Source organism: Glycine max, chromosome 6 (genome assembly GCF_000004515.6).
Source record: "Glycine max cultivar Williams 82 chromosome 6, Glycine_max_v4.0, whole genome shotgun sequence".
NCBI classification, from domain to species: domain Eukaryota; kingdom Viridiplantae; phylum Streptophyta; class Magnoliopsida; order Fabales; family Fabaceae; genus Glycine; species Glycine max.
Window position 1 is genome coordinate 43,582,130 of NC_038242.2, and position 26,421 is coordinate 43,608,550.

The following is a 26,421-nucleotide window of genomic DNA, read 5'->3' on the forward strand; positions in this document are numbered from 1 at the left end:
TACTTTTACTAATAATTACAAAAAATACCAGCTCATAATTTGCTTCTAGCCTTCAAGAATTTCCAAAAAAATAGCAAAAACAAAATTTAGGTCCTACTTGGATAAACATCTCCAAAAGTACTTATAGATAAAACGAATTGAACTCCTACAAGCTAAAATCAACTTATGCACTTAACTTGTTTACTCTCATTTAACATTTCCAAAATATCTTTTATACTCTCATTTAACGTTTCCAAAATATGGAATGCGTAAGTTGATTTTAACAAACAGAAATTCAATTCTTTTGTCTTTCTTGTTTTCTTATCTTATAAGCACTTACCGAGAAGTTTATCATTGTTTTCATCATTTCGTTTGCAAATTCTTGAAAAGAGGAAACAAAGTGAAAACAAAGTCACGTTTTTGTAATTATCAGTAGAAACAAAAACCACTAAATTACCAATAATGCATGCTTAAACCGGACATGAGAGGAACCTTATTCTAGTAGTTTCTACAGTACCTATTCCAAGTCTTAAACCATGAAACATGATAAAGAGAAAGTAAGTACCAGGCAGAAGGGAACATTTCTTTGAACAATGAATGTATATACCTGTAGCCGGAGGAGCAGGTCTCCACCAAAGGTCGCTAGGGTCTCCGTGTCTTTCAACCCTGCCGCTGCCTCTGGAACTCGATGCCATACCTTTCTAAACACCATAATTCAGGTTCCACGAAAATGCCATTGCCGTTGGTCTCGATTGCCTCCGTTCAGGTTCCCAAACACTCGCATTGGCATTCACAATTGCAGTTGCACTTGGCTTTGAGCGTCTCCATTCCGGTTGGAATAGCAACTCCTCTTCGGCGATACGATTGGTAGGTTTTGAAAGAGGAGCACTAGGCCTCGATCACTGCCATTCAGGTTGCAGAACCACATCCGACTCGGTTCCGGTTGGGTGTCGTCATTCTGGTCACAGATTCAGTCCCTCAATGCAACGTGTGGTTGTGTGTTCCTTAGTAGGCACAGCAGAGACGAGGATTGGGGCTGGACTGGATGCGGAGCCTCTGCTTCTGATCCTTCATGGGATTGGGGCTTAGGTTTCCTTTGCTGGCTTCCCGTGGACCACTCATATATATATAGGCCTTTTAAATCCAATTGAGAAATCGACGGTGTTTTAATAAAATTCGTTATAATTTTTATGACCAACGCACATTCTAAAGCAATTTTCAATAACCGTCTTAGAATGTGTGTCGTATAAGGCTTTTTTCAAAAAGATAATTACAAAAATGTCACCGGTTCATTTTCTAAGACAGTTCCAAAAGAACCATCGTAGAATAATTATCGTAAAAACATACATTTCTAGTACAAAATATATATATATTATATATATATATATATATACATGTTTTGTCATATTATAATTATTAATCAAATTATTTATAATGATATTTTAAATAAATTTTATAATAATATCTTAATCTCTATCATTTCTGACTTGTGATTGTAATACTAATACACAAAAATTATTTATATTTTTTAAAAAAAATTAATATCAATTACCACTAATGTAGTGCTATTATTGATGATAGTTATATTTATACTCCCTCCATTCCTTTTCATATGTTTTTTTAAGGTTTTTATATCTTAATCAAAAAATACAATAAAGCTTTTTGAATGTAATAAAATAGTTGTGGAGTTTCTTTTTTATCCCTTTTTCCCACTTTACAAATAAATATATGTGTAAATAAATTAGAAAATAAAATATAACTAAAAATATAATTGATAAAAGAGTAATTAATATGATCATCAACTTTGCAGATGATAAATAAATAAAAACGTTATTTTTCAAAAATTCAACAATTAAAAGAAAAAACAAAAGAAGTTCCTTTTATAATAGACTAAATTGTAATTTTGGTCCTCCAGTGACCATCTAAAGTCAAATGTTGACTTTAATGTGACATATTGATGTTGACGTGAAGTTTATGTAAACTATTGATGACGCTTATGTGAAAGAAAAAAAATGAAGTGTGAAATAAAAAAAAATTAAAATAGGAATTAAATTCATGATCCTTTATTCATAAACAAAACAATAAATTAAATCAACATTTGTTTTGTTTAGTTAACTACATTAACATTAGTTTTTATGTATCATCAATCAAGAGTTATTAAATTTTTCAAATTATCAAAACTTATAAATTAAAAAATATTTAACGTATAAATCATTTTAATTTTATTTCATATCATTTTATATCTTTTTAATTTGAATAGTTTACATGTTTTTATTTCTATTTTATCGATTTATAATTAAACTTCATAAATTAAGATGTAAATTATTTACATAATTTTTTTTTTGGTAAATTGATTATATTATTTTCACCCTAATTTTTTAAATAAAATAATGTTAATGTAGTTAACTAAATAAAACAAATGTGTTTGTTGTTTATTGTATTGTCTATGAGTATAGGGTCATGAGTTCACTTTCTTTTTGAGAATTTTTTTTATTTTTCAATTTGTTTAATTTTTTTCACATAAGCACTATGTCATCAGCCTACATAATTTTTATGTCATCACCAATATATCATATCAAAGTCAATATTTGACTTTGGATGATCAATTGACAGAAGGATCAAAATTATTTATTTTGGAAAATAAGAGGACTAAATATTTTGATTTAAAATAATAGAGGGACCAAAATTATAATTTAGTCTTTTATAATATTTGTAATTAGTATTTATTATTAACAATAACTAGATTACCTTATTATTATTTTTAAGGGTTGAGTAACTCTTTTTCATTAAAAGGTTGGTAAAAAGTCACTACACAGACAACCCAACAAGGTAGAGTCACCTTAACAAAATCATTTCTAATACAAGATATGCATTGAACAAGTGGTTGATCAAAGAAATAAATTCCTAATAAAAGAGAATGCCCCCACATTAGCCAGACAATCTGATATCGTATTACTTTCACGAAGAGTACATTACTACAAAAATAGGATCTAAAACCGCCTAGTTAATGTTGGTTTTGATGAAAACCAATTTTACAAAATGCATGGTGACATTTTTATAAATAAAATGTCATTATTAACATCAATTTTTAAAAAATTAATGTCACATCAAAGTCAATGGCTTTGGATTGTTAACTAACGGAATGACCAAAATTACTTATTTTAAAAAATAGAAGGACTAAATGTTTTGATTTAAAATTATAGAGGAACTAAAAATACAATTTAATCTTTATAATATTTGTAATAAGTGTAGTATTTATTGACAAAAGCTAGAGTGCCTTTTATTTATTATTATTTTTACTTTCTAGTTTGAGTAACTCTTTTTTATTAAGAGGTTGGTGAAAAGTCACTACACAAATAACCCGACCGGGGAGTGTGCGATCGTGTGAGGGAAAGAAGAGGGTTGAGATAAGGAGGTTATTAAAGTCATTTGGATTTAAAAAAAAGAAGAAGAGGAGTGTACTTAGAAACAAAGGGGGTGGATATAACAAATGCCTATGCAAATTTAGATATAGTATAGTAGGATTAGCTAAAGGATAAAACAATTAAAGCATATAATTTCTTTTAATTTTTATAAAACAAAAAATATTATGAATTAGTAAAATAAAAAATTAACACAAATTAAAACAAATAAAAAACCAGTTATTTTTTTAAAAAAAAACTACTTATTTATTGATTATGAATTGTTTTTGGTTTATTTATTCTATTGAATTTATATTTCTTCTTTTAGTTTTTAGTTTTGAAATCAAAATATTCTATAACTTTTATGCGATTAATTTTTATGACTCTTTCATCACGGTTGTCTGTTTGGTAAAATTACTACAAAATAAGGACATAATAAGAAATAAAAACATGCTTATTTTTTTATTCTTATGTTTTCAAATAGGCATCACTCACTTTTAAAAAGGATTTCAACTCTTAAAAAATGATAAAATAAAAATTATGCAAAAAAAGAAATAACATATACAAAATAAAATTATTTTCAGTTTAAACAATTTAAACATAAATATGGATAATTAAAAAAATATTTTTTTTTAAATAACAAAAAGAACAGTTAAAAAAAACACGTTATGATAAGTAACGTGAAAAAAAACAATCAATTTCTCACTCGTTATAGTATTTTGTGTTATTATAATAAATATTTTTTGGTTTGTATTATTTGAGTAAATATTATTTTTTTATATTTTTTATGTAAAAAACTCCACTGAACAACTGTAAATTAAAATATCATTAAAAAAAAAGAAGCTAAAACAAATTAACGTGACAATAGTCTTTGTGTATCCTCAGGAACAACGTGAATCTGATGATAATCGGACCAAAGGTCAATTTTAGAAAAAATAATTGCAGAACCCAGTTCATCCAATAGTTCGACAATAGTAGGTATCTGAAAGCGATCTCTCACTGTAATACTAGAGATTGTTAGTGGGAAGAAAAACAGGGAATTTTCAGACCCAGAATATTGCGATGATCTTCTTGAACACGTAAACATAATGGTCTGACTAACTTGCTAGTTAGCATAATTTGAAAATGTTTTCAATTCACTAGTTTAATTTGAACCATCTTAGACATGGAGATTATGGACTGAAGAGAGGGCCCTAGACCTATTGGATGAAGTGTTAGAAGAGCCATGCAAGCCATTTGAAGTCATGCGATGAATATGAGTGGACTTATTATGAGTGCAACGAAGACCATAAGACAGATCAGATATGTCATCAGTGGTTCCAATGTTCAATAATGGAGAGAAATATTTGCCAGAATGGATCGTTCCTGCCTTTTACAACGAGGCAATTACATCTGAAGTAAATTGCAAATTGTGCTCATCAAATGAACTTTCTATAACGGGATTAGATGCAAGATAGAATATAAATAGTAGCAATAAAATTTCAATGCTTCATGTTGCATACGAACTCTATTTTAAAGGGGACATACAAACTCTTATGTATTCAAACAATTGAATGGAATTAAAAGATTCTACAATAAACTACACTAACATCTCCTATCTCCTGAGATTTCATCAAATATTGTGTAATATTCCTTTTTTTGAAAACATTACATTTCACATCCTTTAATTATATGAATAAAAATAACTAAAAAAAGGAACGTCAAGATGTCAACATAATCTTTTTTTATCATTCTGTGCTATCAACCTAGCTAGGGGCTCAGGCGCTCAGCCCATTTTACAATTTGAAGGTATGCAAACAAAAATACAAATGAATACGGAAACAATAAAATGAGATGACTGATACAAGCCATAAAAGAAAACTTAAGAGAAAAGTGGGTGATACAAAAATAAAATGTAAATACCATTTATATTTGGACATGCATTTGTTTTACAATTTTTTTATTATTTATTATCTTTAATTTATTTTTTTTACTTGTTTTTTTGTTTCGTTATTTATTGCTAGCTACTTTGATAATTGATAACAATCTTTATAAAGTAGATGTGGGGATTAAGTGAATTTATGTTCATTTTGTGATTTATTAATTTATTTAGTTGTTCGTCTATTCATTGTTAGTATTTTTTTTATCTTCAAAAGTTTAGGTGAGTTGAGTCTTCAGAGGATTAGATTAGGTCTCGAATCCCAAAGAATGCTTAGAGATAAACTTATATATTATTCACCAACAAGATCTTTACATCGGTAGGGAACCCAAGAGTCCTTTTGGATATATGATGGTTCCTCTCCAATTGGATCAACGTTATTTGTCCATTCATTGTTAGTATAAAATTAACTAATGAATTATCCCAAAATGCAAAAAGAAAGAATATAATAAAGTTGAAATCGGGTAGTCGATCGACACATAAGCATGAACATTCTCTATCATCATGTTATATCAGTCTGAATATTCTCTCTTACAAAATCACATCTTTCAATCTTTTTGATTAAATTCCTTACAATGTTTCTTTTATTAATCTCTTGCCATATTGCCACGCTTAGTGGAACAAGGCAAAGAAAGACAAGACTGAGGCACCAACCAAGGAGCCAATAAGGGGCAAGCTAGCTGAAGCTCCACTGCTTGGGCCGGGGGCAGGGGCTGGAACCTCAGTGGCAGCCACCACAGCGCTCACGGAGGCGGCGGCGATGAGAACAGCACAAGTGACCTTCTTCATGTCCATGATGAATAAAATGTGACTTGTTTAGGAGACCTGCGGGTGTGCTGATGAAACAACTGTGTGTTTAGTTTTATTGTTTCAATTTGCAAGCTAGCAGGTCTGAGCTACAATGGGGGATTTTGATGGGCTTTATAAGTCAGCATTTGAGTTATTTTGGGAAAACAACACCTTATATTTAGTTTGTAAATTGGTCGTAAAAGTGTATGGTCTTGCATGGTTTCAGGGTACAAAAGGTTAGCCAACCTCATGTTGTGCTTAGGCTGGTTGTAATTAAACTAGAACCATTCAAACGCCTACAATAATTGAGGTTGTAATAGCTGTTGCTAAATATGTTTAATTTTTTTCTTCTCCTTCCTATTCATATATACCAGTATCATTTTAGTTATAATATTAGAGGGTATGATTAATGGAGCAAATTCAATATTAAAAAATTAATTAATAATAATTTTTTAACGAACAATAAAATCACATTTATAGTGTTTGATTAAATTTTAAATTTCATTAATTAAAATTACATAAAAGATCATTTTGATCGTTGAATATGTAAATGATAATTTAGTTCTTGAAATAATGAAAGTTCTAGTTAATTTAGTCCTTCAATAAATAAAAAGTGTGATAATTACGTTTTGTCTATAATTTAATCATCAATTGATTCTTAAATTTTAAATTTTAATGTTAAATTAATCTTAAAAAAATAGAACACAAAATTAGGAAAGAAATTTATAACAAATATCAATGACCAATCTACAGTGCAATGAAACTACAACACAATCCAAAACATTGTCTTGTTTGTTGAAAAGAAAACAGTCATTAGTACAATGAAACCACAACGCTCAATGCAAAACATTGTATTGTTAAAAAGAAAACCATCATTACCACGGAAACAAGAACTCAGATTCAAGAACTACATTATTGGTCACAATCTCGAGCAATGCGTGTTATGCAAAAGGTAATATGTTGAAACTCTCATATTAGCTTCTTTTCGTGATATTTTTTTAATTCATGCATACATTAATTTTAGCTTATAGAGAATTTTATTTCATTTTTCCTTCTTAATTATTATATCATCCTAGAAGTACTTATGCAAAAGTTTATCCAAACAGGCTTGAGAAAACTAGTTTCCCATCATAATGTAATTAGGTCTTACACTGTAGTTTCTTGTCCACCACCTTGGAAATCGGCGCTGAAGAAAATTCCAGCCGGCTTGCCTTCAAGCAGTTGTTCTTCTTTGTCCTATATTAATCCGATTGAGTTAAGGAAAGCTTGAAACCGAGCAGCCATCATTCCAAATCTTGTTGGGAAGCCAAAGACAAAACCATCAGCATCATTGAGCTCATTTCTGGTGATGATTGGTACATCACTCTTGGTCGGTGCTCTCGTGCACCAAGCTCCTTAGTTGATAGTGTCATATGTTATAAATTTGGGAAATAAAGTCATAGTCACAGAGATCACACAGAATAAAGCACACGGGTTATTGGACTTAAAAATGTCAAGAATTGAATTAATGCATATATATGATTAGCAACACTGATGCATTAAAAATGAAATTAACATGCCTGCCATAATTCGGACTCAAACCCTTGTACAGAATCGGCTCCTCTCTTTATTTCTTGAGCTAATCTTTCCACATGCCCAAGCATTGAGTAGTACCTGTCAATGCAAAGCTAAATTTTCATAATTTAAATATAGCTGAAAGAAATATGCTATTTTCTTGGGGACAATACAGATGCACTAAGTACGAATAAAATGAAAATGAAGCAAAAGAAATTCAAATTAGAAGTGTCCTATGACTAGGAAATGTAAAAAACTGTTCAAGAGGTGAATACATCTAAAACAAGAATGAAAGGAACAGTGTTAAAACTTAAAACAACAATGCATAAAAACAAGGAAATGGGACTCCAAGACCTTCAAAGAATATTAAAATTTTGAAAGACTTCAAATTTATGAACCCATTGAAAAAAGTAAGAGAAACCTAGTGAAAAAAAAAAATCGCTGAGTACATTTTGAAAGTTTGACAATTAACTCTATTCACTGACAAGATAATTGCCTGGTACATTTGGGGTTCATTCTATTCTGTCTCCTTTTGCATCTCATAGTTTCTCCGAATCAAATTATGACTAACTACTTCCTTTTTCCTGCTTTTGAGGGAGGATGCAAGGTATTTAAAACTGAATTTTGTTTATTGAAACAGGATTGGGGGACAGGAATTGATGTGCGCAGTAAATCAAGAGTATGTTATTTATAATGTTCTAAATAAGCAAATTATTCCTATCATTTTCATTTGAATTGTTTCATGCTATTGGTGATAATCATACACATATATTTTCATTTGTTAGACAATGTCAAAGCCTGTTGAAGATCCCTCTGAGCTCCCTAAATGGAACTATGATGAATCTAGGACTGGATAGGCACCGGGTGATGATACTGAAGTAATCCTATAGTAAGAATTTTGGCACTGATACTTCTATTTATGTTACTTACTCTACACCATTGTAGTTTTAATTTTAATCTTTTTTTTTTTTTCCCAATCCTCAAGCAATTTTCAAAGATCCTTTCCGTGGTGGTAACAATATTTTGGTAAGGACTGTTATACTTGAAAGAGGTCACATGGCATGTTGATTGAAATTTAAATATAGATATTATGAAGTTAACTAGACATATTTTGTTTTGCTAAGGTCATTTGTGATTCTTACACCCCACAAGTGAGCCTATCCCTACAAATAAGAGACACAAAGCTGCTGAAATTTTCAGTAACCCAAAGGTCCAAGCTGAAGTTCCATGGTATATATAATACTTCTTATTTTGTGTAACTATCTTTTTAATATTTTTTTAAATCACATATTTCATCAAAATAAAGCATATTAAAATTTTCTTTTGATACATAGCAGAAGACTTAACATTTAAAACAATACATTTTCTTAAATAGAAATAATATTACATTTATATGACTGAAAAATTAGATTAGTGAAATTTTTAAATTTTGAAGGATTTAAGAAATATTTTTTTAGAGTCCAAATAAATATTGTTTTATATAATAAATAATAAATAAACTAATTAAATTAATGTCAAAAGTATTAAATATTATGGAAGAGAAATATATTACTATCAAATTAAATTAAAAATGATGCATTACGTAAATAATTATATAAATTGAAGTATATGTGCTTTTTTGTAATTTTAAATCTTTAACGGTATATATTAGTGTGTAAATATATTTATAAAAGGATAAAGTATTTTTTAGTCCTTTAAAATGTTTTTGAATGTTATTTTAGTTTCTAAAATATTTAACATGCTTTTAGTCTCTACATGTATCCAAAAACATGTATATTTAGTTCCTAATGAAGGACTAAAATCACATCACTTGTAGTAAATTTAAGGATTAAAAACGCATTAAATTTATAGAGATTAAAATCAACCTTCTCAAATATTTTGATGATCAAAAACCTACTTTACTCTTTATAAAATTTAATAAAAATTTTATGTATCACATGGGTTAGTGGGTTACCAAAGTTGTTATTATACTGCTTTAATACTAACACTCCAACAAAGGTCATTTCTTTAATGCTAACTACGTTCAAGTCTGTTTCGTTAATATCTTATATACTGCTATTGATGCTCAATTTCTATTGAAATATTTAATTTCAAATGGGCAAATAATGTTATTGTGTGGTCACCAATTTAGTTAATCTTTAAGTCTCGGTGCATGAAGTTAACCAATTGTCAGATCTCTCCAAAAGCGTAGTAAATTGTAGTCCATTGAAATTCAATAAATGATTGATTATTGCATGACCCTATTATTTTCCGCTAGAAAGTTGTAACTTTCCTTTTTCTGCATTAAACTCTTCTTTGGGAAATTCCAAAGGTATAAGATCTGCTCTTTGGTTGTGAATAAATTGTCCTTTCTATTGTTTATATAAAGTATATGGTATGAATTTTCAAAACTCTCCCAACTTACACATCATGATATTTCCTTGTCTAAAACCTATAACCTATCTTGATATTTCATTTTCTCAATGCTAGAAGATCGTATAAGCATTATCGGTAGTCATGTGACTCTTACTTCAGAGAGTTCAACAGGCAAATCAATTCAGCATCCTACCAGGGACAAGAATAGAGCCTGGACATACTGGAAATTGGCTAGCAAAGATCTGCACAGTGGTATGCGATGGTGAGCAGTGCTAGAAACTGGTGAAGGAAAGTTCAACGCACTTGGAATTTTTGAGTGATTTAATGATTTGAATTATTTTTTCCACGTCAATGTCATGGTAGTATAATTCAGGCTGCAAATGCAACAAACATAGAAATCCTGGTTTGCTAGTTTTATTGATGTTACTTTTCTTAACATGTTGAAATCCTAGTAAGTATGAGAATATAGTGTAATGATATGGAAAGCATTTTGGCATTAATTGAGTAGTTACCACAGGTAAACAAAGTATAGGTATAAGTGACATTTGGTAGGGAATTCCAATAGTAAAAATGAAATTATATTAAATTACAGTTCCCCTAAATATTGTTTTGTGGCTTTCTAATTGCTGCAAGCACCAAACAAGTTCGTAGCAATTACTTTGTAACATTTGCTGCAGGTAAAGAAGATTTTGTGATTTATCAAGTGAGTTATTTTTACTATTCAATTATAATCTTGTTATGTTTACTGCATTTACCTTTAAATTATGAGTAGCATTATACTGATGACAAGAATTTTTCTAAAATTTTTTAAATAAAACATTCTAAGACTGTTATTTAAAAAACCTTCTTAAAAAATGTATATTCTAACACGGTTATTATCTAAGAATTGTCTTCTAAGACGGTTTTTAGATAACACACATCTTAGAAGAGTAGCCTTCTAAGATGGTTTTACTAAGAATAGTATTAGAAAAGTATAATTCTAAGACGGTTTTTCTAAGTAATCGTCTTAGAAAAATATCCATCTAAGACGATTTTTATCTAAAAATTGCCTTAGAATGACACAATTTTTTAAGACGGTTTTGTATTCAACCGTCGTTGAAATTCAGGACTTTCAACGACGGTTGTTTCAAAGATGATTCGAAACCGTTTTTGAAAGTGGTTTAGAACCGTTGTTGTAGGGTCCTTTTTGCATTAGTGAAGCTCTTGTGACGTTAATGCATGGACGCACAATCTTGGTCATGTTTCAATTGCAGAAACTACCCCAAAAAAATTTGCCATGTTGAAATTTTCCAACCTCAACAAGACTCTCAGGTTATCATCAGAGACACACCATCAAGGTAGTTACTTCACACCCTTTAATAGTCCATCGTACTATAAAGTTCTAGCCATAAACCAACACATTCTTAACCTTTTGAATTTTCATGACCAAGACCATATGTAGCACTCCTTTGAGGTGTTTCTCTCTTTCCTCTTTGATTTTTGCAATACCAACCTCCCATCATTGAGTTCAGACGCCAACCATTCAAAGAAACCGTACCAAAAATAATGGAAAGCTTTTAAATTCTTGGTGTGTGCCTTTTGTTTCTCTCCTTGATAACCATGTCCTCCACATTGGACATGGTTACTCCAACTCATCCCATCAGAGATGGTAAGAATGTGAATGGAACTCTTGTTTTTTAAAAATGGAACCTTTGAAGCAGGATTCTTCAACCTTGCAAACTCCAACAACCGATACCTTGGAGTTTGGTACAAAAACATATTTCCAAGAACAACTGTTTGGGTAGCAAACAAAGAAACACCACTTAAAGACAACACTGGCATCTTAGAAGTAGGCACTAATCAAGGAATTCTTAGCATCAAGGATGGTGGAGGAGCCAAAATATGGTCCTCAAGTGCATCACACACACCAAACAAATCGATTGTGGTGAAGTTGTTGGAATCAGGAAACATGGTTATGAAAGATGGACATAACAACCTTTTATGGCAAAGTTTTGATTATCCTAGTGACACTTTACTTCCAGGAATGAAAATTGGAGTGAACTTCAAAACCGGTCAACATCGAGCTCTAAGATCATGGAAATCTTTATCGGATCTTACTCTAGGTAATTTTTGACTTGGTGTCGATAATCATGGCCTTCCTCAATTAGTTATTATAAAGGAGAATGCTAATAGTAGTAATGACATAGCTTATAGACAAGGGTCATGGAATGGTCTTAGTGTAACAGAACTCCCTGGAGAAATAAATGATCAATTAACAAAATCCCTTTTTGTTATGAATGAAAATGACGTCTTTTATGAGATTCTGCTTTTGAATAGTTCAACTATACTGAGAAGAAATTTGCTTCCAGAAAAAGGGTATCAAGTACGTTTCATATGGTTAAATAAGAATAAAAGATGGGTTGGTCAACTCCCTAAACCATATGATGTGTGTCAGACATATTCCTTGTGTGGTGCAAATACTATTTGCAACTTTAATGGAAAAGATAAACACTGTGAATGCTTGAGTGGATTCAAAGCGAACTCTGCACATTTAACTTGTGCTTGAACTACACGTCTAGATTGTAATAAGGGAGATATAGATAAATTTCAGAAGTATGATGGAATGAAATTGTCAGACACATCTTCATCTTGGTATGATAAGACTATTAGTCTTCAGGAATGTGAGAAATATACCTTGAGCAACTGCTCTTGTACTGCATATGCTCAATTGAATATCAGTGGCAATGGAAGTGGCTGCTTGCATTGGTTTTATGACATTGTTGACATCAGGACACTCCCAATGGGTGGACAAGATTTTTATTTGCGAATGGCTATAGTTTCAAATTTAGATTTACAATTACAAGGTATCTTTATTTTTCACATTTTCTCTTCAATGAATTTATTGCTTTTTCATTTAAATTCTGCCATAATGGTAGTGGTACTTTAATAGGCTTATTACTTAAGAAAAATGCTAATAAGTACGAAACTTCATTTGTACAAAAAAATTATCCAGCTCATACCTAAGACATATCTAGTTCTACTTGAAGCCATATCTAGTCCTCTCATACTTAAACTATGTATAATTTAACCCACTAAGATGGCCTAGTGATGGGAAGTTGAGATAAATACACAAGGTTATTGCTAGTGTACTAAAAAAACTATAATTTTTCAAAAGCAAATTATTTTTAGTAAGTACCTAAATGTACCCAACATGTAGAGTAGGTTTGACAAAATGAAGTATCTTGCCCTAAAGATACAAAGTATAAAATTTCTCACTACTAATTGTGTTGCATGCAAAATATTTTCTTTTCTCTCTACTGATAGACCATCTCTGACCAGATTGGCTAAAATTGATTTGTGTTTCAATATAAGTGATTTTTTTTCCTAATAGAATGTTTTTGTTCATTGCTTAAACTAGGAAAGTGGTGCTTGTTGAATGTTGGCCCTTCTTTGCATATTCTTCTCTGTTTCATTTATCCTTTTCTACTCTTAATTATTTTGAAGGTGATATTTTATCAAAAGTTCTATATATTACTTTTTTGTTTTTATTTGTATTTCTTGTAATAAATATTCCAAAGTGTTATTGTGTGTCAGTTGATGTTAATTATTACTTGATTATGCATTTATGTTGTTAATCTTTCAGATCACCACTTCAACTGGAAGAAATTAGCAGGAATTGTGGTTGGCTGTACTATATTCATCATTGGAATTACAATATTCGGATTTTTTTGTATCAGGAGGAAGAAACTCAAGCAGTCAGGTGAACTCATGAATTGTGACAATTAAATACTGACACTTTGTTTGTACTATATTTTATTCAAATAGAACATTAAGGGAATGCGCTAACAACTTATCACTATTTCTAAATTCTCATTTTTGTTAAAAATTAACAGAAATTAAATTCTTTTCCATTCATAAGTTTTGATAATAATTTTGTGGGTTGCAAAAACAAATTATTGGAAAGACAAGAGTAAGAAGGATGACATTGATTTACCAATATTTCACTTTTTAACCATCTCCAATGCCACAAATCACTTTTCAAAGAGTAACAATTTGGGACAAGGTGGCTTTGGACCTATGTACAAGGTATAAATTGAAAATTAAATTTAATCCAATCATTCATCTTCTTCAGAATAATTTTAATGTTTCCAAAATTTATTGCCAGGGCATATTACCAGATGGGCAAGAAATTGTAGTTAAGAGACTTTCTAAAACTTATGGACAAGGTTTGGACGAGTTCAAAAATGAAGTCATGCTGGTTGCAAAACTTCAACACCGCAATCTTGTAAAACTTCTTGGTTGTTCCATTTAGCAAGATGAGAAGTTGTTGGTTTATGAATTCATGCCGAATAGAAGCTTGTGTGAATCATGCAGGTTTTGATGATGTCGAAAAGAATTCACTTGATAATTATTGTCATCATAAAAAAGAGGGAGAATGTGAATGTATGAATACATGGTTTTGATGATGCCAAAGAATAATCAAACAAGGTTGCTTTCAAGATTACTTCAACAAACATTCAAAGGTTAAGCATTGCTTCAAGATTAATACAAGGTTGCTTCAACAAACAAGCATTGCTTCAAGATTAATTCAATATCAAGTTTTTGCCTCAAAACAAAGTGTTTCCAAGAGATCAAGGCTCTGGTAATCGATTACCAGGTAGTGTAATTGATTACCAGAAGACAAATTAATTCAAGATCAACCTTTGCCTCAAAACAAAGTGTTACCAAGACATCCAAGGCTCTGGTAATCGATTACACTGTCTGATAATCGATTACCAGAAGACAAATAAAAAAAATAGCTTTTAGAAAGGTTTTGAAATTTGAATTTAAAAGTTGTAATCGATTACCATTGATGTGTAATCGATTACCAGCAACGAAACTCTTGAAATTCAATTTGAAAACCCTTCTAAAAGCATGTATGAATACATAGTTTTGATGATGCCAAAGAATAATCAAACAAGGTTGCTTTCAAGATTACTTCAACAAATATTCAAAGGTTAAGCATTGCTTCAAATTAATACAAGTTTGCTTCAACAAACAAGCATTGCTTCAAGATTAATTCAAGATCAAGCTTTTGCCTCAAAACAAAGTGTTTTCAAAATTTGAAAAGTCATGACCCTTCAAAATATAACTGTGTAATCAATTACCAGAAACATGTAATTGATTACCAGTGAAGAATTTCATAAAAAGATTTTTGAAAAGACACATCTCTTCAAATCATTTTGAAAAGGCACGAGGGGCCTATATATATATATATATGTGTGTGTGTGTGTGTGTGTGTGTGTGTGTGTGTGTGTGTGTGTGTGTGTGTGTGTGTGTGTGTGTGTGTGTGTGTGTGTGTGTGTGTGTGTGTGTGTGTGTGTGTGTGTGTATGACTTCAAAAAGAAAGAGAAAGATATTCTAAGAGAACTTCATTGCCAAATGCTCTCTCAAAAAATCTTAGGCAAACACTTGCAAATCTATTGAGAGTTCATCCAGGAACTTCAATTTGTATCATCCACTCTAAAGAAGAGAAATCTTTCTGTTTATCTCAGAAAGTCAGTTGTAATCAAGAGACTATTTGTCTCTTGAATTGTGAGTTTCCTAAACACAAGGGAAAGGGATTCCTCGGGTGTTCAGAAGTTGTAAAAATGATTTTTACAAAGTTAGTAAAAATCTCAAATGGGATGCTTGAGGACTGGACGTAGGCACGGGAAGTGGCCGGACCAGTATAAATCGAGTTTGCATTTCTCTCTTCCTTTATCTCATTTATTTTATTGCAATCAATTTTATCTTACACATTTAAAAGAACATTTTTAAATTGATTGCTTCTTCTTCTTCTTCTTCTTCTTCATTCTAAGCCAATCATTTAAAAGGGGGGGGGGGGGGGGGGTTAAAGTTTGTTAGTGGGAAAATTGTGAAACTTAATTCACCCCCTTCTTAAGTTATTAAGGTCACTTGTCCAACAACTTGGACTACTTTATATTTGGTTGGAGCTTTGCTCGAATCTAATCCTTACAATTCTTTTTTTGAAAAAATATTTTTTTCCAATAGTTGTTATGCTAACTTAGTAATGAATTTTCTCAGATTCAACAAGACGCACATTATTGGATTGGGCTAAGCGATTTGAAATTATTTGTGGAATTGCTTGAGGACTTCTCTATCTTCATCAAGACTCTAGACTAAAGAACATATAGGGATTCAATCAATCAACCTGATTTGATTCTAACAGACAATCATCAATCCTAACCACATGCTTTCTATTCATGTAGAGAGAAATTATTGCAAAAAGATGAATAAAATCTCATTGTGTTCCCATACTCAAAATCATGATGAAAACTAAATGCAGAAGAATACCTGAATTAGCCATGATGGAATGATGAAAGGTTGATGAGGATCAAGATTGGTTCTATTATCTTCCAAATGTAGAGAGCCCTTTTTCTTCTCTTAATTTTCTCTTATGATGGGGATAAAGAGAAAAAGAAAGCAAAACTGTATGTTCTGTCACACCTCTCTACCAATGGGGACCATAACCTCTTATATTGGTAACAACCATCAGTTACCCCAAATTTGATTATTATAATTTGGCCCCTCATCAAATTATAATATCACTAATGGTATCTACACAAGCCTTTCATGACATACATGCCCTTAGCCATAATTTTATATTGATTAGACCACTTTAATATGTTGACTAATAAAATAATGGCCCTAACTCATTCAATTATGTGATATATATATATATATATATATATATATATATATATATATATATATATATATATATATATATATATATATATATATATATATATATATATGACCCAAAATTGCTAACAATCTTCCACTCGTCACAAATATGTATATCCTTACAATCCTTATGAATGTGTTAGACTTTATGAGCTCAAAATTTTCCATGACAAGCCTTGAGCATATTCCAAAAATCTTGTCCATTGATTACTTCAATGATCACTAATGCTAACAAAATCAAATGACATAGACTCGTCATGAAATGTGTAGCATGAAAAGTACATGAAGATGGCCTGTACACGTCTATTTTCAACTGGTCCTACTTTACCTTAATGAGATCATTTAATAACCTTAATGTGCAAAGTGTAATAAATGAATAATAAAACATATATATATATATATATATATATATACATATATATATATATATATATACACACACACACATATATATATATATATATATATATATATATATATATATAACCAAATATATCCAAAAGTTAATCTATGCATACATAAAATCTAACATAGAACATAAAATACATAAAAGTGACTAACTCCCACTAAACCAAAGATTCCTCAAACTGTAAAACACCCATGTAAGCAACATGCTCATGAAAGACCTTGGGTGGAAGTCCCTTAGTAAAAGGATCTGCTATCATGGAGTTTGTCCCTAAGTGTTCTATGGAAATTTGTCCACTCTGTACCCTTTCGTTAACAACTAGGAACTTGATGTCAATATGCTTCGACTTGGTCGAGCTCTTATTGTTGTTAGAATACAATACAACTGATTTACTGTCACAATATAACTTAAGTGGTCTTTTAATTCCTTCCGCAATTTGCAACACTATGACAAAATTTCTCGGCCATATTTCATGATTTGATTCCTCATAGCATGCCACAAATTATGCCGTCATAGTGGATGAAGTAGTAAGGGTTTGCTTGACACTGCGCCAAGAAACTGCACCACTAGCTAACATGAAAATGTAACTGAAGTGGATCTTAAACTATCTAGGCATCCTGCAAAATCCGAGTCAGAATACCTAGTGATCTCCAACTGATCTAACCTCTTGTATGTGAGCATATAATACTCTATTCTCTTCAAATACCTCATAACTCTATTGGCTATTTTCCAATGATCCATTCCTGGATTACTTAAATATCCACGTAATACCCCAACTATGTATGCTATATCCAGATGGGTAGATACTTGGGCATACATCAAACTCCCTACAGCTGATGCATAGGGAATCTTTTGCATTTCCTGAATTTCCAAATTTCCTTTTGGGCACTGTTTGAGACTGAACTTGTCTCCCTTAGCAACTAAAGTATCCCCAGATTTACATTCCTGCATGCTAAACCTTTGAAATACCTTTTCAATATAGCTCTTTTGTGATAATCCTAGAATACCTCGAGATCAATCTCGGTGTATCTGAATTCCTAATACAAAGGAGGCGTCACCAAGATCTTTCATTTTGAAGTTTCTTGATAGAAATCTCTTGGTTTCATGCAACATGCCTATACTGTTAGTGGCAAGCAGTATGTCATCAACATATAACAACAGGAAAATATACTTGCTCCCACTGAATTTGTGATACACACAATCATCAACAAGATTCATCTCAAAACCAAATGAGAGAATTACTTGATGAAATTTGTGGTACCATTGACAAGATGCTTGTTTTAACTCATAAATGGATTTTGTCAGTTTACAAACCATATTCTTTGGGTCTTCTGACACAGAGTTTTTTGGTTGCACCATATAAATTGTCTCATCAATGTTGCCATTGAGAAATGTCATCATGACAACCATTTGATGAAGCTCTGAATCATAATGTGCAACAAGAGCCATGATTGTCCTAAAAGAGTCTTTCGATGAAACTGGAGAGAAAGTCTCTTTAAAGTCAATCCCTTCCTTTTGGGTATAACCCTTCGCCACAAGACAAGCCTTATACCTCTCCACATTACCTTTGGAATCCTACTTGGTCTTAAATATCCATTTGGAACCAACGGGTTTCACACCTTCTGGTAATGGGATAAGTTCCCAAACCTTGTTTTCTTGCATGGACTTATACTCCTTATTCATTGCTTCAATCCACTTTTTTGAGTTGGAATCTTGCATGACTTGATGGAAGTTGATTGGGTCATCTTCCATCATACCATTATTTTCCTCATGTTCCTAGAGAAATATAATATAATCATTTGAAATACCACTTCTCCTTTCTCTTATAGATCTCCACAAAGGTATTGGCTCATGAAGCATAGGTTCTTGAGGATCTTGAGTTTGTTCTTCACGAACGACCAAATTATCTTGAGCGAGAGATTCACTAACAAAATCTTGTAGAGGTTCTGAATTTGCTTTATCAAAAGCAACTATATGAATCGGTTATGGAATTGCTACTAATTCTTCCTCTAAGACAGTCTCTAACCTTATTCTTCCCCCCAAACTCAATATCCTCAAAAAATATGGCAATTCCCGTCTCAAAAATTATCTTTAATTTGGGATCATAAAATTTATAACCCCTGGATCTTTCAAAATAACCAATAAAGTAGTTGCTCACTGTTCAAAAGTCCAATTTCCTTTCATTTGGCTTATTAGGCCTTGCCTCAGCTGGACACCATACATGAAAATGTTTCAGACTAGGCTTTCGCCCAACCCAAAGCTCATAATGTGTTTTGGTTGTTGCCTTGGTTGACACTCTATTTAGAATGTAAGTTGTAGTCTTTAGAGCCTCTCCTCAGAGTGACTCTGGTAAGTTAGAATGACAAATCATGTTTCTTACCATATCCTTAAGAGTTTTGTTTCGTCTTTTAGCCACATCATTCATGCTAGGTGACCTCGGCATGGTGTACTGTGGGACAATTCCACGTTCCTCTAGGTACCTAGTAAAAGGCCCCGGACGTTGTTCACCTAAACTGTCATATTGCCATAGTATTCTCCATCACGCTCAGATTTAACACTCTTGATTCTTTTGTTGAGTTGATTTTCAACTTCAACTTTAAATGTTTTGAACACATCCAGAGATTGTGACTTTTCATGTATAAGAAACAAGTGTGCATATCTGGAGTAATCATCTACGAATGATACAAAATATCGTTGACCATTCCATGAAGGTGTATGAAATGGCCCACAAATGTTCGTATGTATCAATTCCAAGACGTCTGTAACTCTATATGCACCTAATTTCTTATTTTTGGTTTGTTTACCTTTAATGCATTCAACACAAACATCAAATCTTGTTAAATCAATTCAATCGAAGATTCCGTTTGACACAAGTCGTTCAATTCTATTCTTAGAAATATGACCTAAGCGCTTATGCCATAATGCTCCTGAGTTTGTATTATCAATTCTACACGCTTAGTACCACGCAATTCTGCATTAAAGGATTCACCATAGGAAGCTACAATATCAAGTAAATATAGATTATCATAAGCCAAGAGTGAACTAGTTCCAACAATATATGAATTAAAAGACAACCTAAATACATTGTTTCCAATTGAACACAAATAACCCAATTTGTCCAAATAAGAAACTGAAACCAAATTCCGTCTAAATGATGGTACAACAAAAGTGTCTTTCAAATCCAAATAAAAGCCCGTACATAATAATAGTCTAAAATGCCCTATAGCTTCCACCTTCCCCGATTTACCATCTCCAACATAGATCCATCTTTCAGAATCAATTGTCTTCTGGTAGCTTAGGCAACCCTACATTGAAACACTAATGTTAGTAGTGACACCAAAATCTAACCACCAAGTGTTTCTAGGTACTGAAGCTAAATTGACCTCAAAACATACCAAAGTAAGAAACATACCTTTCTTTGCACACCGAGCATGATATTTGGTACATTGCTTCTTTGCATGTCCAGGCTTACTGCAAAAGAAACATTCATCACTTTGATTTTGTTTCTTTTGTGTTGGACCCTTAGCAACTACATTCATGGGCTCCTCAGTTCTTTTTCTTTTGCTCTTGTCTTTAGATGTACTTACAACATGAGCACCTCCAGTCCTTTCTTGCTTCAGCCTTTCCTTTTCTTGCACACAATATGAAATGAGCTCATTAAAAGACCATTTCTTCTTCTGACAATCATAAGAGATCTTAAACTAACTAAACTGTGAAGGTAGAGAAATTAGCACTAAATGAATAAGCAAGTCTTCTAATAGCTCAAGCTTTAGTGCCCTTAATTTTGAAGCAATATTTGACATTCCCAAAATGTATTCCCTGACATTTCTTTTGTCTTTATACTTCATGGAAATTAAGTTCTGAAGAAGAGTACTTTTTTCTGCCTTATCTCTTTTTGCAAAGCGTTTTTCAATTTCAGCAAGTAATTACACTAGTTATATCATCTCTGCCCCTACAGACCTCAGGAGATCATAAGACTCATGTGATTTGAGTGATCCCACTTCTCATGAAGTTTCCTTTGTTCAGAGGTATTTGAATCCATGGGAGAAAGGGGTTTCTCAATCCTTAATGCAAGAGTCAAGAACAATTTGCATGTTCTCTTTACCAGAACCGAATTCAGATTAGCAAATGTAGAAATAACAACTGAAAAGATTAAAACAAATAATCCAATAAGCTCACAGAACAATCATCGATGCATTTATCTAACAATATAATTCATCTCAAGATATCTAGTGCACCATTAATATCAAGTCTTTGGACAGTGGTATTAATTGCTAGTGATATCCTTGTTCTAATGTTCAAACATTGATAATAAAAGCATATCAAATAACAAACTCATCTTTTGATGTGACTTATTATTCACATGCAAAACCTCGTAATTATCATATGTTTAACATCACAGGTGTATATGTAAATTAGTTAAATGGTAACTTTCCTTGGGCCAATCACCACTCATATAAATCATCACACACGTTAACATTTCTTGTTAACATTTCTTATAAACAATCAATCTACAGAAGAGATGTCACTTTGGTGACATCTTGATTCAATTAGCTCATTTAAATGTTAAACAATTAAAATGATATACCACAAGCTAAATTTTGAACATTGATGCATCAAATCCAAAAATAAAACATTTCTAGAGTAAATTATTTTAACTTTATTTATTTATTTTAAATTTTAGAAACCCACGATTGTTATTTTAATTTACTGTAGCTTCCTCTCAAAGTAAGAACAAACAACAATATGTAAAATATCTAAATTCTTTTAAAATTTAGAATATGTCAGCCACCCAAATAAATAAAATTTCCAAAATCATATATGAATCAAACATGGGTGGCTCTGATACCAAATTGTAGGAATTCAATCAATCAACCTAATTTGATTCTAACAGAGTCATAAATCCTAACCACATGTTTTTTTATCCCTATAGAGAGAAATTACTGCATAAAGATGAATAAAATCCCATTGTGTTTCCATACTCAAAATCATGATGAAAACTAAATGCGGAAGCGTTACCTAGATTAGCTATAATGGAATGATGAAAGGTTGATGAGGATCAAGATTAGTCCTATAATCAGTTACCCCAAATTTGATAATTATAATTTGGCTTCTCATCTATAACATCACTAATGGTATTTACACAATTAGTCTTTCATGACATATATGCCCTTAGCCATAATTTTATATTGATTAGACCACTTTAATATTTTAGCTGATAAAATTATGGTCCTAACTCATTCAATTATGTGATATATATATGTTTATGATCCAAAATTGCTATCAGATCATTCATAGGGATCTCAAGACAGGTAATGTTCTTCACAATAGTCATATAAGCCCGAAAATTTCAGATTTTGGTATGGCTAGGACATTTGGACTAGATCAAGATGAAGCAAACACAAATAGAGTGATGGGAACGTGGTAAGTAATTTTCTGTAGTTGTTTTTATCTTTCCCCTTTTACAATTGCTTCTAGCTTCTCATATTATGGACTCCTGTTTTTCTATGCAGTGCTTATATGCCTCCTCAATATGCTGTACATGGATCTTTTTCAGTCAAATCCGATGTGTTTAGCTTTGGTGTGATTGTGTTGGAGATAATCAGTGGGAGGAAGAACAGGGGATTTTGTGACCCCACAATCACCTAAATCTTCTAGGACATGTAAGTCTAAAAATGATAATTTGTATGTGAATGAATATTAATACTTTGACCCTTGAAACAATTAACATTATTGTTTAACTAGTAGTCTCCAATTAATATGGAGAACCAAATCATTAACTAATGGTTTTCTCTTGTAATTTTTAGGCATGGATACTATGGATTGAAAAAAGGCCAATGGAACTAATGGATGACTCAGAGGACAATCCTTTCGGCTCCATCTGAAATGTTAAGATATTTTCATATTGGTTTGTTATGCGTACAACAAAGACTAGAAGATAGGCCAAACATGTCTTCAGTGGTTTTAATGCTGAATGGTGAGAAATTATTGCCTGACCCAAGTCAACCCGGGTTCTACATAGGAGGAAGAGACAATTCAACCATGACAGATTCTTCTTCAAGAAATTGTGATGCTTATTCCCTCAATGAAATGTCTAACTCATTGTTCGAGCCAAGATGAATACTTGAAAAAAAAATGGTATGGAAAATAGAACCGCTTCCTACTACCAATTTCAACTAGGACTATAATGTGTGGAAAAAATACCAATGCCTCTAGAGTTATTATTATTATTATTATTATTATTATTATTATTATTATTATTATTATTATTATTTTGTATTGAATCTATGACTTAAATGGAACTGCTCTGTTTTTGAAAATTATGGTCGTATCTTGATAGTTTAATCAAACTAAATTTTAATTTACACATCACCTGCTGGGTGCCCCTAACCATGATAATAATAAGAACAATTTTTTTTATTGATTCATAATAGCACGAGTTTTTTAAAAAATAATTGTTAATTCAATTGAAATGTGAGATGACAATTTTAGTATCACGTGGTACAATTATTTGTTAATAAATTTCATCGTCAATTCTGCCTCTAAATATGACAATTTTAGACTTTTCTTCTTGAACATTATAGTGGGTCTAACAACTAACAATACTATAACTTGGGTCATAAACATGTATTGAATGTAAACTATTTGGCCAGTAGGATGGACACCGAATGAATCAAATCGTTTCACCAGGAGGATGGAAATTGGATGAATCATCATGCATTCATGCCTCTTTAGTTTCAAATTTATTTATTTTTTCTCTCATTCTTTTCTAAATAAAATAATTTTATTTCTATTTCACATTTATAATACTTTTTTAATATTTTCTATATTTTTTTATCTCACATTTCAATCTTTCCTAGTGTCAATTTCACCATAAATTAGTTGGAAAAAGTCAAGTGAATTCAACTTATTTTTTTATAAGCAAAAAGATATGAATACTCAATTTACCACGGGTTAATAAACAACATTTATACCTCTAATCATGTTTTTTTCTTTTTGGTGAGGCTAATTTTCTCTTGTTATGGAGAGGAAAAATATAACTGTCCATCCGGTGCATTTAAGCTGTAGGACAACAGAAAGAAAAAGAATAATAAAAACGAAAACAAAAAGAAAATAAGACCCCAATCAAAACAAATGAGAACATAAATACATAATTATTAACTATAATAATAACTCTTTCAAAAAATAGTGAAGAGAAGAAAACAGAGAAACGTTCTCTGAATAATAAACAAGACCCCAAATTCTCATCCGGGCCCACTGAAATTAGCCTGCGCCACACTATCCATGGCATAAACTCCCGTGGTAGCGCGAAACTTACAAAGAGACAATTACACATTCCTTCATGGACGATTTTGCCCTCGAACGACCTTCTGCGAAAGCCATAGGCAAGTAAACTCCAGCCCCAGTCACCGACTATCTCCATCAATTAATCTCTCCCCCTCTTTCTCGGAACCTCCCTTCTCATTCCTTCTTCTCTACATATAACCACATTCCCTTCTCCACCTTCTCTCACATTCTCACCTTGTTCATTCATTCATATTCTCTCAAACTAATTTTCACGTGCCAAGGGTTCTGATTTAATTGATTGAACAGGATACGTGACTATTCTATTTATTGTAAACCTCCTCGTACTTGTCTTTGATTTCCACAGATAAAAACAAAAACTATTTTTTGCATTCTTTTAGCAGCAACAATGGAGCCATCCAAAAACTCGCAGCAGCCCCAACATTTCCACGACTACCTCCCCATGATGGCGAACAAGCTCGGTGGGGACGGCCTCATCGACGAGCTCTGCAACGGCTTCAACCTGCTCAAGGACTCCCACCGAGAGGTGATTACCTTTGAGAGCCTCAAGAGGAACGCTGCTCTTCTTGGCCTGCAAGGACTAGGCGACGAGGACCTTCGGTTGATGCTCCGGCAGGGCGATTTCGATGGCGACGGTGTGCTGAGCCAGCTGGAGTTCTGTGTTTTGATGTTTAGGTTGAGTCCTGAGCTCATGGAGGGGTCCAAGTTGTGGCTGGAGGAGGTGCTTCAGCAAGACCTTGAACAATGAACATTGATTTTTGTATTTTGTTATCAGTTATGGGTTTCTCTTCCTCATTCGATGGTCTGGTTTGGATGTTTGAATTGCCATGCATGCATTTGATTTGTGAGGAGAAACCGTGGGAGAGAGATTTTTCATTTGCTTACTTATTCCCTGTATATTACTCGATTTAACTATTGTTTAGAGTTTATTTTATAAGTAAATAAAAGGTTTTTACATTGTGAATTAATTACACATCAAGGGGTTTGAGTTGGGAAAAATGTCTAAATTTAATGGGTAAAAATATCACGAAAAGAATTGTCTCTAAAGAAGAAAAAAAACTTTAGAGAAACTAAATAAAAAAGTAGATTGTCTATTAATTAAAAATTATATGTATTTTTTAAAATAATTATTACTAAGTCATCAACGATTTTACCATACCAACTAATTGTTGGAAGACACTATGTCATACTATACTTGACATAGTATTCAATCGAATAAGAAAACTCCTTTTTTTAACTTTGTGAATTTATATTTTGAAGCTATTACCAAATCATTTTCTTCTGGCGGATGGTACATGCGTGAAAGTCATTTTCCTCGTAATGGTTCCCACTTTAGGTTAGATCTAGATTTGCTTAGTGTAAAGTTGAAACAAGGAAAAAAGTGAGAATAGGATATACCTGTTACCATGTCCATTGCTACAACAGTATATACTTTTACTTTATATAAGTTTAATTATTCTTTTAGTCCCAATAGATATAACAATTTTATTTCTTATAGTTTAAAACATTCCATTTATGGAACTGCGTTAGACAACTCAAAACGATGGTTAAAATGATTAAAAAGTTAAGGGAAAGTTTTGTACCTATAGACTTAAAGGGTTAAACCTTTTATATAGCAACAAATGTTTTTATTTACCGTGGATTAGGCTACAACTGTGATCACTGATCACGAAACGTGCAAGAGACTTCTAAAATCGTGATGCCATGCCTGCATATCAGAAAGTAGTCAATGAAATTTGTTGACTTTAGTGCGTGTTTCGGGTCAACTAATTTTAGAAAATAATAACTTTTTTTTATTTTTTTTATTTCTATCTTCTTGAAAGAGTATTAAAATTGTTTTTTACTTCTATAAAAAGTCGTGAACATGCAAAAATGATGTTTCTGTTTGTATTTTCCCACCGACGAAAAATTGTATTTTACTTCTATGAAATATTCTCTGGACAAATACATTTTTAATTACCTCAAAATTGATGGTGTAGTAATGTAGTTCAAATTTTGGAATTTTC

General features: G+C 31.8%; 1 protein-coding gene and 1 pseudogene across 1 annotated transcript; both read left to right on the top strand.

Annotated features, from left to right (window-relative positions):
- The first annotated feature begins 11,944 nt into the window (after positions 1 to 11,944).
- On the top strand, positions 11,945 to 23,230 carry LOC100781920 (G-type lectin S-receptor-like serine/threonine-protein kinase SD1-1; annotated as a pseudogene).
- Positions 23,231 to 24,433: 1,203 nt separating this feature from the next.
- LOC100775872 (calcium-binding protein KRP1) lies at positions 24,434 to 25,383 on the top strand. The gene has a single exon (XM_003527243.4). It carries the CDS (start codon positions 24,804 to 24,806, stop codon positions 25,161 to 25,163), a length of 360 nt encoding a protein of 119 aa, XP_003527291.1. The 5' UTR covers positions 24,434 to 24,803; the 3' UTR covers positions 25,164 to 25,383.
- Positions 25,384 to 26,421: the final 1,038 nt, after the last annotated feature.

Excerpts from the sequence above, each read along its gene's own strand:
- LOC100775872 (XM_003527243.4), top strand. The coding sequence starts at position 24,804 with ATGGAGCCATCCAAAAACTCGCAGCAGCCCCAACATTTCCACGACTAC.